General features: G+C 46.3%; 1 protein-coding gene across 1 annotated transcript in view; it reads left to right on the plus strand.

Annotated features, from left to right (window-relative positions):
* Nucleotides 1–12,699, plus strand: part of Fam124a (family with sequence similarity 124 member A) — a 60,205-nt gene that overhangs the window by 18,960 nt on the left and 28,546 nt on the right. The window contains exon 3 of the mRNA XM_004633101.2: nucleotides 11,877–12,610. Coding sequence (XP_004633158.1) covers nucleotides 11,877–12,610 — 734 coding nt within the window. The remainder of the gene's footprint in view (nucleotides 1–11,876; nucleotides 12,611–12,699) is intronic.

A 12,699-nucleotide genomic window follows, 5' to 3' on the forward strand; every position in this document is an offset into this window, starting at 1 on the left:
AGAGAATTCTTTTTTTATTTCAGAAAATAATTCTTCTCTGAGTTCCTCTATAACTTTGTGCTGTTGCTTATTTACTATTGATGCTATAAATTCATATATTTGAGCTGAGCTAGAGTCCACTGCACTTGTTCTGTGTAGGCATTGGGTTTCCTCCATATGTTGCTGCATTTGATTCTTTACTGAAGATGTTATTAATTCAGGGATTTCTTTTTTCATTTCCAATCTGAGTTCCTCTATACTTTTCTGCAGTTGTTTCTTTATTTCAGAAGCTGTTGATTCATTGATTTCAGGTATGTGATTCCCAATTTGTTCTGTGTTAATATCCTCTGCACTTGTTATGGGTGGACTTGGGTTCTGAGATAGCATTTTGCCCCTTCTCGTTATCATTTTGTATAGCACTGTCTTCCGACCTTTGTTGTAGAGCTTTGGTAGTTATAACCTTAGCACCTACTGGAATTCAGGTGGAGATCTACAAAGTTTGGATTTATCCAGCTGTGCCTGGCTTGGGTCTGGCTGCTGTGCTCAGCTCCTTCCTGCCACAGCCCTTGGGAGTGAACCTGTTGTGCCTCTCTGGCAAGATGTTCTGCTCCTGGACTAGCTGGATAGTTCTGTCTCCTACTCTCTCTGCAGGGATTGCAGCTGCAGGGTTTCACCTGTATGCCAGGCCTGAGCTGAGTCTGAAGGGGAAAAGGTGGAGTAGGAGGGAGAGGAAGCTCTCCTACACACTCACTAATCCTGGGCTAGGACTGCATCTAGGGGTCCCCAGAACGCAGCACAAATTCTCACTTGGCAGGTGAGGTGAGGGGGATGCTGTGAAGTGGTGGTGCCCCCAAGGGGGTGGAAGAGGGTCTCACCTATGCTGCGCCTGGACTTGGACCAGCGGGTCCCACGGGCACAGGGTAGCCAGAAGCTCTCCCACACACTCACTGGGCCTGGGCTAGGACTGGATCTCTAACAGGAGCTTCTGTGTGAGCTGCTGCCCAGCAGTGAGTCCACAGCCCTAGAGGGCTCTCTGTGGGGAGCTGGATGCTGGACAGTGTTGTGAGTGCTGCCACGCTCCATATTAGTGTGTGGCCATGGCCACACAGACCAGAGAGGGATCACTAAGGTGCTGTACACATAAGCAGACCAATCTTGTTTCTTTGTGCAGTCTGTCATCCTTTGTGCTCTGACCTCCAAGGGGACTGTAGGGCTAAAGCTTTGGAAGTTTCTCTTACATTCTCTGGATGGGAAGCTAGGATAGCTATAACTGCTGTCCGTGGAGCTGGGTGGGAGAGTACTATGCAACAGGGCTTTTTCTTGTTCCCTAGAAGATAATGGCTCTACTTTATCTTTCCTTAAATGAAGAAAGGAGGGTGTCCTGGGGGCAGCACCTCACATAACCCCACACACCGGTTTTCTGTAGCACATATGGCTTTGGACTTCGGAAAGATGTCCTATCTCTGGGCCTTCCTCTCAGGGCTGGAGCCATGAGCATATGACATGTAGAAGACACTTGTTCAAAGGCCACAAGCATGATGGTGTCATTTGTGGTGGGTCTGGGTGAAGCCATTCAGGTGAAGGCTGGCCATGCCCTCAGAACAAAACAGTAGCACGTGGAGGTCAGTGGATCCTGTTGGCCCCACATTTTGCCAGCTGACCAGAAACTGGGTTTTTGGCCTGGTGGAACATAAAAATGTCACCCAATCTGTGGCTCTGAATATGGTCCAGGGATATCACATGAGCGCCAGAAATAGAGAACTCCAGGTCCCACCCTTGAGCAGGTGAGTTTAATGCCCTAAAAATTTCAGGGACACTGAGCTAGTCCATCTCCTGGCTACCAAGGTTTATTTTAAAACATCCAGAGAGATGCAGCTTATCCAAATTTCTCACACTTCAGTTAGAATTTAATGGTGTAACCTGTAGGCTATAGAATCTGTATAATGTCTGAATAAGAAAGCTTTTCATTTGATAAATATTTGAATTACTTTATTGAAATTTTCTCTCCTATTTTTTCTTTTCTTTCTATTGAAAATTTAGAAGAAAAATTTGTATCACCCACTGAGATTGGTTGATTTTTAGCATGGAATATTTCCCCTAAGTTTGGGGGTTTGTTTGTTTGCTTGCTTGCTTGCTTGTTTTTTGTTTTTCAGAAGTTAGGGATAGCATTACTCATAGGATTGTGGGGAGAGCAAATAAAACAAACCTCTGAGATAAATGAAACAACCAAGGTGAAAGCAGTCGTGCTTTAAGACTGTTATTTGATGGCCTGAAGTCTATATTTTTTCCAAATGAGAACCTGTAAAGCCAGACAATATTATTGCTTGACAATTGATAAGAAAAAAGCAATAACCAAAGATATGCATCAGAAAATCAGAGGGTGAGGGTGATATACCACACAGGCAGTTCCTTCAGTGCCTTGCTTCACTGACATTTGTTTCTCAAAAAAAAAAAAAAAAAAAATATGGTTTAGTCCTCCTGGCTTCAAAGATAAGTTCTAATTGTGTAACTTTTACTGCATGTACAGTGTCAGTTTCTACCCAGGATATGAAAGAAAAATGAAGGCAGAGTCTCCTGACTTTATTTTCCCCAAGAAGCTGAAATAATACCTCAGGAACATCTGGTGTGCCAGGGTTGTCAGGTCCCGGAGGGAAGGGCCAGCAGTGCGAAGCTGCCAGCGCTCCTCCCCGCATTCCTGGTGCTTGCTCAATTTGAGGACGCATTGGTCCCTCACTTATCCCAGGGGTTACGTTCCAGACGTCCCTGCAGTAAGTGAAAATCAGCAAAGTAGTGACATTATGTTTATTTCAGTGTTTATATATATATTAAGGCTTTATAACCCCTTCCACACTATTACAAACCTTTCCCACATTTTTAAAAACATTTCTAATATTCTTAGCCATTTTCTAAACCCAAAACCTACATAATTTTAATAACATACATATACTGTATGGTACTGCAGAATCCCACTATATAGTGAAAAATCCATGATAAATAATTTAGATCAATATTTTTTGAAAATCCACAAAACAACGCATCAGTGAAATAGTGAGGGACTATTGTAATATTCATTACCCAAATAATGTAGTCATTATAGAAAAGTCAGAAAATACAAATGATCAAAAAAGATAAAAGATCAGAATCTCACTACCCAAAAACAATCACTATCATAATTTGGTGTCTCCTTTTATGACTTTTTTTCTGATCAACTATAGTCATACAGATATATTTATTATTACATATATTTTTTTCTCACTAACTATATTCAAACATCTTTATATGTTAGGAAATTAACTTCCCAATAATGTGAGTGTCTATGTGGTACTCCATTGTACTTCTGTACTATGCTAATAAATCAGTGCCCCAGTGCAGGTCCTGTAGGGTGTATTCAGTTTCTTGCTGTTATAACACTATTCATAGGAACCTCTTTACACTAATCCTTGCTTAGAGCCTTCATTCTGAGAACAAAAAGCCATGAGTAGAATTGCCACAGTAAATGGATAAGTAGTATGTAAAGCTTCTGATTCCTGTTGCCAGATTATTCTCCAAAGTTTCCATTTCACTTCTCCACTGGCCTGGATGCATGTGCTAAGGCCTCATAAAAACCCTATGTGATTTCATATACAAGGAGACACATAAACAGTGCATGCACCACATGTGTGCAGGGAATAGAACTGCTGTGTCGAGTAGGTCATGAGTAGGGAGACCCCGATGGTGGGGAAATCCTCCAAGAGAAGTCTTCTGTTTCTCTCACTGAAGGTATAGTGTTGGTTTCACCTCTGTCCTAGCTGTGGGCAGCAGTAATGGCCACAGCAAGGTACTGCGTCACCTGTGCACTGGCTTCACGGGAGGCAGGGAGTAGATAGGTTCTGTCTTTATTCAGTATCCATACTGCTGGCTTTAACATCTGGCAAGATGACAGGCTGGAAGTATTTGGGGAATGCTGTGCAAGAAGTTAGGCCATAACCTCTAAGGATTCCTAAATTCGTAATTGACCAAGAAAGCTCCTTCTTTCTTCTTTTCTCTTTCTTGTATGTTTTTTAACTATTGTTTTGTACTACATGGTACTTACGGTAGAGCAGGAATGTCCTGTCTGTTCTCACTCACCCTTTGTTTTTATCTCCCCTGAACCATCTTCTGACATTATTATGGGCTCATAAAACTAGTGAGGCTGAACTATTCAACCTGTGCTTGGAAGACAGGTTTTCCTTTTTGTCACAAGAATAGTTGCAAGGCATCTTTGCTTTGTCTGTTATGGGGAGAACTGGGCTTTCTCTGTGATTCTCTGATTAATCTGCCAACGGCTCAGTCTTGAGTGCAGTGAGGCTTCTGCATGTGGTCACAGATCCTGTGCACTGAGGAGCGGGAGGCCTTCCTATGTGACGGCATGCCTAGCAGTCACTAGCATGAAAACAACAAGCACATAACTAAAATTATTGAGCAGAAGAAAGAATTCTGTGTAACATGCCATCACCTCCCAACATCTTCTGGCCCTTCGAATTTTTATGTAAAGGGTGTCTAAGTACATATTAGGCACTGGGTATTGGTGTGCCTTGGACCTGCGTTATCTTCTCATAAACACTCAAAATCATTATAGGCCTCAGGATTACATAAATATGCTAGATATGGTGAAATGTTTTTAGCTGCATTTATACCTCCTCAGACTAATTACATACCCACCTCGTGGTCCTCTCCCAGAATCTGTGTCAAGCTATGTCAGAATTCAAAGAGTCTTTTTCTGGTTTTGCTTCCCCTCCTCTTTCCAGCAGAAGGGTGTGTTTCAGAATGACAGGGCTGAATGAAGTGTAGACATACTTTTAAAGTGAAATAGATGTCCCATCCCCAAGCAGAAAAACCCCAGAGCAGCTGAATTATCTGCCTTGCTTTCTATATTATTTCTTTCTTAATAGTGTCCTACTTTCAGAATGAGCTCAGGAATACAAATCAGGCATGCAGACTCCTGACATTGTTCTGCAGCAGATGATGAAAATTGAGAGAACAGTGGAATAAGTACAGGTAGAGCAAAGGATTCTTCTTACAAAAACATGAAAAGGCACAAGCATCAGAAAGATTCCCTATTGTTCTCCTCTACCAAGTGGAAATCCAGGTTTCAGTCTAACCATTTCAGCCTGTGTGCAATTCTTTAGTTACAAGAAGTTCTGGGAATTCAGGCCAAGGAGAAAGAACTTATCATCTGTGATATCACTTCCCTGCCACCATGTTCTGTGATTCCCACCCCAGCATTTGATTTGGGCTTTATTTGGGTGTAGCGCTGGGACCAGCCTTGCCACTTGAACGGCCCAAAGTTTGAGGTCAACTAATGGTTTTGTTGAAATTATAAAATTACCAAGAATTTTTGAATCTAAGATTGTATTTTAAATCTTGGTGGGATAAGGAGATTGCTCACAAACTTTCTCTTTAATTCAATGGTTTAAACTGGCTTTAAAGGACAGTCAGATAGCTCAGCGGACTAAAGCACCTCCTTAAGCAGGCACAGGGACCAGGGTTCAATCAGGTGTGCCGTGCCAGCCTCAACCCCAGGGCATGTGGAAACAGAGACTGAGACTGGGCGTGGTGGTGTGTGCCTGTAATCCTAGCGCTTGGGAGGCTGAAAACAGGAGGATCACTATGAGTCTGATCTGTGTAGTGAGACCCTGTAGACCCTGTAATAAATACATAAAAAAAAAATAAATAAAAGAACTGACTTTAAAAACTGGGGGAAAATACAAAGAAAGAAGATTATTTATTACATGCTGGGTGAATAGCCCTTTTGTGAATGCGTTTGTGTCTGGCCTTGTGGGCTGACTGTACCGCTGAGGAGGGCAGTGACCCTCTGTGGAGTTTGTTCTCCTTGGAGGACTCTGGTGTCTCTTCCTGGCTTGATGTTGACTCTCAGATATAGCCTGTCTGAAATCTAGAGAATGTACTTGCTGGGAGCCCAGCCCCCTTCTCACCTGTGTTTTCTGCCACTGGGTCAGGTGGGTCTCTCTGGTTGCTGACTTACATCCAAACTCCAGAGCTATTTGGTGCCACCAGAAGGGGCTTTAGAGATTCAAATGGAGTTTCTCCACCTACAAGCGTGTAAGGTTGGAGAGCCTCAAGTCAGGCCACAGGGCCACCTTCACTACACCAAACAACTCCCAGCAGCAGGAGGTGCCCTTGTTTTGATTCTCTTGGCCCTCTGAGAGTTCATGGGGCACAGGTGTTGGCAGTGGTTTTGGCAGTGGAAGGGTGCATGCTGATTTGCTCAGTTGATGGTAAATACTTCTGGCTGCTGCCTTGGAAACCTCTTACTATGCCCACAGTGAGCATGTGTTTGTTCAGTAAATCATCTACAGCTACCAGCTTCGTCTTTATCATCTCTCTGCCCCACTGGACTACAAGCTCTGTGAAAACAGTTCTATTTTATTCACCACTGTATCTGTCAGTGCCTGACATATCGTAGGTGCTCAAAAAATACTCTTTGATGAAGTGAATGGTTGCACCTGAATTTCAAAGTATTAGTATCAAACTATGGATTAAATGACAGCAATATCAGTTGTTGCTCAAAATTTCTAAAAAGAGGTATCTGACCTCATCATATCCTGAGACAAGTTCAGGCATTCCTTTGAAATGAGACACCCTGACCTTCAATAGCATGTGCCCAGTACTGAGAAGTCAATGCTTTGGGGACATACCAGTGGCTGGTTTTGGTAAAAGACATAAGACTGGCAGAAGACAGCACAGGGGAGGCTGATGTAAAGCTCTGGGCTGCAGAGAATGGCAGCGAGGGGTCTGATACAGGCAGTGCTGAGCTAGCCAAGCAGCAATCCAGCATCCAGAGGTCTTTCACTGGCAGAAGGGCCTGGGTCCTCTGCCCTGGCCTCGTAGCACTCAGCAAAGGATGTCCACCTAAGCGAGCAGCAGGCTAGCTACAGAAAGGGGGAGAATACCTCTAACAGCATGGTTTTAAACATTAAATCAGATAATACATGTAAAGCCTTTAGGACACTGTCTGGAAGATAAAGAGCACTTAGTAAATGTTTATAGTTAAATATTTCTGTTAAATTTAGGTGGAAAAAAGGGACACACAGATGGTGTGTAACATGGGGGGTTAGGAGGTAACAAATACCTGGGATAATTTTGTACTTTCTGCCTCATAGATGGTCTTGCCTTGCGCACTGCTTTCCTTAAAGTTGTTTTTCGCTAAAGTTGTTTTTGTCAATGGAAACTAATTGTCCATCACATGAGAGTCTTCCCTTTCCTTTGTGGAAGTTTTAATTTGGAAGCCTGGTTGAGACTGTGATGGGCTCCTCTTGTAACCAGCAGGTCCTTTCCGCTGCAGTCTGGTCTGCTTTGCCCTGAAAGAACAGATGCTCCCTGAAGCCTTGGAGAAGACGGGTAATAGATATGATAAAGGCAGAGCACATCCCGCAGATGCATCAGCTCTGCTTCTCCAGGGAGGCCTAGAGGCTTTTCGTGACAATTAATTATTCAGGTTTTTCTCTCTCCCCTCAAATACTTAGCTCCCTGTGTAGCTCAACAGAGACAGACTTCCCTGGGGCATGTGTAACCCTAGTACCTGATGACAGTTGCGAGCTGTTTTCTGTGGTTCTTTGAGTCCTGTGCACTGGGCCGTGGGAGAGATGGCAAAGCATACTAATGCCCCTGCTCCATCTCCTTCTGGGGCAGGATTTTCACCACATACATGGCTTATGTGCTACCAGAGGGTGCTGGGGACTTGCCAAGTCTTGAGCTTTCTTGCCTGCTTGCTCTTGGCTGCATCCCCAGCTGCCAGGGCACCGGGGCTCTGTGCAGTGCCTTTCGGCCCAGTCGCTGCTCTGTGCTGGGCAACCTGCCCTTGTGTAGAGCTGCAAGCATTCACACACCCGTTCAGGATTAGCATGGCCCTTGTTACTGCTCTCTGGGAAACCTTTGGGCCACCGCTGGAGGCAGCATGAGGCTGAGAGCCTTGACAGCTAAGTTTAGGAGACTCCAATGCTCCCTCCCCTGCTTCACACCCTGCCCTCTCCCTTGCCCCTCCCCCACCGGCTGCAGGCTTTTTTGACATCACTGTTCTGCTTTTCTCTTTCCCGTGCACCCACCTGGGTGCCAGCCTGTTTGAGTCACCCTTGAGGACAGTGCAGATGTAAGGACCTGGGCATGTGCCAGCAGGGGGATGGCACCTGGAGTGTTCTTCCTCTGAGACCAGGGCCAGAGGAAAGACACTTAAGTGGATGTCCAAGCTGCACAACTATTGGTGGCAGCCAGCAAAAGAATGCAGAACCACAGAGAGGGCGCTGTGAGGACTTGGACGAGAGTGGCTGCTGACCCTCTTGTGAAATGGGTTCAGCGGAGGACACCCAGCAATCGTGCACAGACCTCAGAGCTGCAGTGAGTGTTGAGCCACTTGCTCTGTGTGCCTCGGGCTGATGACTTTGCCCTCTGTGACTTAACTGTTACTTTTGTAACTTGACTGCCAGCCATGATTGGCTGACACAGGAACACAAAGACACAGGGACACAGCCCTCTGGGTATATGTAGGTGGGCTGCAGGGGGCGTGGCCAGGTGGGCTTCAGGGTGCATGGCCTTGAGGACTGTACCAGACCTCTGGCCCTACTCTCTGGTGCTCATTCCCTTTTGCTGCTTCCTGGTTGCCATGAAGTGACCGACTTTGCTACACCCATCCTTCTGACATGCACCTTGGGGCCAGGCAACCATGCACTGAAACCAGGTGCCCATATGAACTATTTCCCCCTTTAAGTCATATATGTCAGGTGGTTCATCCCACCAATAAAAACCCTGACTTATACATCTTCAGACCATATCCTTGCTTTGATATGTAGATCCCGTATATTGATTTGAATCTTGACAACTCATCATGGTAGCTTAGAGAGCCGACAGAACTCCAGTAAAGATTGTGTCACATTGCTGAAACATAGATTTCCCTCTTCCGTGGTGCCTGCAACTCCAAAGTCATTTGACAGAGACATAGTAGAACAAAAAAAGAGGGCCTAGAATGCATACTCTGCCAGGTCCTTGTTATCGTTGCCTGGACTCCTCACTAATCCTCTCTTTACTTTGCCTTTAGTCAGCCTCCTGCTTGACACTGACATGCCTGTGTAAAAACCTGTATCTCCCATGAAATTGAGCTCAAGTCCTACAGAACCTGGTTTCAATTATTTTCCAGTTGCATCTGTTGTTATGTTTAAGAGTCATCCATCACCGCCTTCCAAATGTGCTTGTTTTTGCATGGTTTTGTGCCTTCATAAATAGCCTCCCTCCTACTGCAGCAGTCCCTCCCACATTAGGGCTTATTCTAAGTGAGATGTTTACCCATCCAGACCCAGTTCACCCACGACCTCCTCCAGGAAGCCTTCTCAGAGGCACTAGAAAGAGTTGCTCCTTCCTTTTTACATGGTAGCAAATCAAAATTGCATCATGCTCATATTTATCTCTCAGGAATTCAGGAATGCATGCTCAACCAGAGGGAGGAAAGGAGACCGAGCAGACAGTTGGACTAATTCTACCTGTCATTCTACTCCATGGCTCTGAGACAACTGGGACCACTTTAGTCACCCTTAGGTTTCAGGAGCCTTTCAACTCCGAAGGCCTCTTATTCAATGAAGGTTTCATTTCTGGGGTGCAGCTTTAGTGTCTATCAAGAAGCAGAGTACTCTGTGGTGCCAGCCCTCGCAGGAGCTGGCTGTTTCATACATATGGTGTCCAGCCAGATTAGCATTTGTGCATCTGGTTGGGTTGCCTTGTTGCAGGTCAGTGCCATCTGTGCTTTGTTGGAAATTAAGGGGACTTCCAGTGGTATTGTCTATAGGTAATGCTTACCCAGTGATAACTCTAGAACCCAGCCCCCTCCTAAGATGTTATTGTGTTGCATCCCTTGTAGGCATATAGCAGATTGAATTTTTTTTATATCTGTGTTTCAAGAAATTCTCATCTGTGGCTTATGGTTAAAATACTGCTACCTTTGGTTGCACAGGTTCGTGTGTGCTGCAAGGAACACAATTCATGCCAGGGTCTGTGTAAACAAACTCCCATAGTTCTCAGTGGTGCCAGCTTCCTTGTCTCTCTAGTACCTTGTATGTATTGATTGCTTAAGGAATAAATGAATGAGAAAGAGATTCAATAATATCTAGCTGTGAGGATTGGGATGAAAATTCAGACAAGTTTTTGTTTGTCTATTATTCTTGTTTTTGTGTTACTAGGGGTTGAGTTTGGAAGACTTTGCACTGCACTACACCTCCTGCATCTTGTTAACCTTTTGTTTTGAGACAGGGCCTCACTAAGTCATTAAGTTGCCCAAACTGGGCCCAGATTTGCAGTCCTCCTTTCTCGGCCTCCAGGAGTGCTGAGATTACAAGTGGGCACCACCATGCCTGGCTCAGATAGGTTTTGATCCAAAAAGATTAAAGCCATGCTAGTGTAGATGCATGTGATAAGATGGATTCATGGGCCCATGGGAAATTGTCTTATTTACCTACACAAGAAAACACTTTGTTTGGGGGCTCACTGAGGCTGTGGTTTCTAAAAGCATATCACACTTCTTAGAAACTATTGTACACTGATCATTGTAGACCTAACACTCCTGGTGGACCTGGGGGACACACAAGGAAAGACATCTAGGTGGTGAAAGAATCCAGTGTTGTCTCCCTGTCACAGTTGACCTAAAGATGTCTTGGTTACATTAGCTTTATCACAGAATATAGATAAAGGCAGACAGAGCATCTTTTGAAATAGGCCACTGTGGAGCCGGCCAAATAGCTCAGTAGATTAAAGCGCCTACAAGCAGGCACAGGGGCCAGGGGTTCGATCTCCGGGCCTGCCATGCCTGCCCCGCCCCCCCCAAGCAATTGAGACTGGGCATGGTGGCACATGCCTGTAATCCAGCTCTTGGGAGGCTGTAAACAGGTGGATCACTATAAGTCTGATCTAATAGTGAGACCCTGAAAACCCTGTAGACCCTTCCCTAAAATACAAGAAAAGAAAAAGAAAAGGAAATAGGCCACTGTGGACAGCCAGCTGTGTCAGCCCATGAGAAAATGCTGCCAAGTCAAACAGCCAGCTTCACACTTGGCATTAGATGCTTCCAGGTGCCCTGCCTGAGTGAGGACATGGGGAGGGCACCCTGCTCATTCAGGATCTGTGGGCTTGTGGATGGACTCACCCAGCAAAGGCAGCCTGACCCAGCAGTCACAGCCTCACTGTGCTTCCCCACTGATACCCTCTATCCCAGTGAGCTGCAGCAGACAGCAAGAACATGACACTTGTCCTTCCCTGGTCTCTCCAGCAATCATAACCAGCCTCCCTCTTCCCAACAGATGGAAGCTGCGTGCATGACAGCCTCACCTGTCAGTTAGCGTGAGCTCCCAGAAGCAAGCATAAGTCTCTGCTCTCCAATGAGGCCTGAGGGGTCCCTGCATGTCCCTTAAATGAATGAGCAAAATAAATCAGTGAGCTGAGCAAGCCAGAGGGTGCAGCAGTGTTGGGACATCAGTGGGGCAAGGCACTGTGCTCCTTTGCAGCAATACTAGGCAACCCACCAGTGATGCTGCAGCAGCTCCTCTCATTGGCTTGTTATCCCCTCCAAAGCCGAGGCTGGGCTCCCTGTGGTCTAATGGAAAGTGCACTGGAACTGAGGAAATGCAGAGCCAATACTTTGCTAACACTGCAGTGTGGGAACCGGTTCTGGCAGTAGCTCCGTCCTCTCTGGATGTTCATGCAACCATTGTAGTTTCTATACATAAGCTTGAAACCAGAAAATCCCAGGTCATGGATTGAGTCCAGTTAGAACTTGGCTTTCTTCCTGCTAAATACATGTCATCATTGGTCATCTTCATGAAATAATCACCATTTTATCTGCCCACTTGTTCAATTTGTTTATTGTTCATTCTGTGCCCCAGGTGAGCTTTCCCTAGAAGAGGCCCAGGACCCTTTCCTGGTAAGCATCCACATCATCGCAGACCCAGGCCAAGCCCAGCCACTGCAGGAGGCCATCGACAAGGTCTTGGCTTGGGTCCACCCCGACCTCCCGCTGTTCCGTGTGTCAGAGAGGCGAGCTGGCCGAAGACGGCGCAAGGCCCCCAGAGGAGCACAGCCAGCCCTGGCCGTGGTGCTGTTCCTGCAGGAGGAATATGGTGAGGAGCAGATCCTCCAGCTGCACCGCACGCTGCAGCGCCCACCCTGGCGCCACCACCACACAGAGCGCGTGCACGGCCGGTTCCTGCCCTACCTGCCCTGCAGCCAGGACTTCTTCATCCTGGCCCCCGGGACCCCACTGTGGGCCATCCGGCCTGTACACTATGGCAAGGAGATCGTGCGCTTCACCATCTACTGTCGCCATGACAGCTATGCAGACAGCCTGCAGTTCTACGAGCTAATCCTGCGCCGGAGCCCCAGTCAGAGGAAAGCGGACTTCTGCATCTTCCCCATTTTCTCCAATCTGGATGTGGACATCCAGTTTTCCCTGAAAAGACTACCCTGTGACCAGAGCCCAGTGCCCACCGACTCCTCCGTGCTGGAGTTCCGAGTAAAGGACATTGGAGAGCTGGTGCCTCTCCTGCCCAACCCCTGCAGCCCTATCAGTGAGGGGCGCTGGCAGACAGAGGACCATGATGGCAACAAGATCCTTCTGCAGGTACTTAGGCTGTCTGTCTGTCTGTCTGTCTGATGGAAGAAAGGACAGAAGGAAGAAAGGGAGGGAGGGAGAGAAGAAGAGAGGAAGAG

The sequence above is a fragment of the Octodon degus genome, unplaced genomic scaffold (assembly GCF_000260255.1).
Source record: "Octodon degus isolate 3935 unplaced genomic scaffold, OctDeg1.0 scaffold00051, whole genome shotgun sequence".
In the NCBI taxonomy this organism is placed as follows: Eukaryota; Metazoa; Chordata; class Mammalia; order Rodentia; family Octodontidae; genus Octodon; species Octodon degus.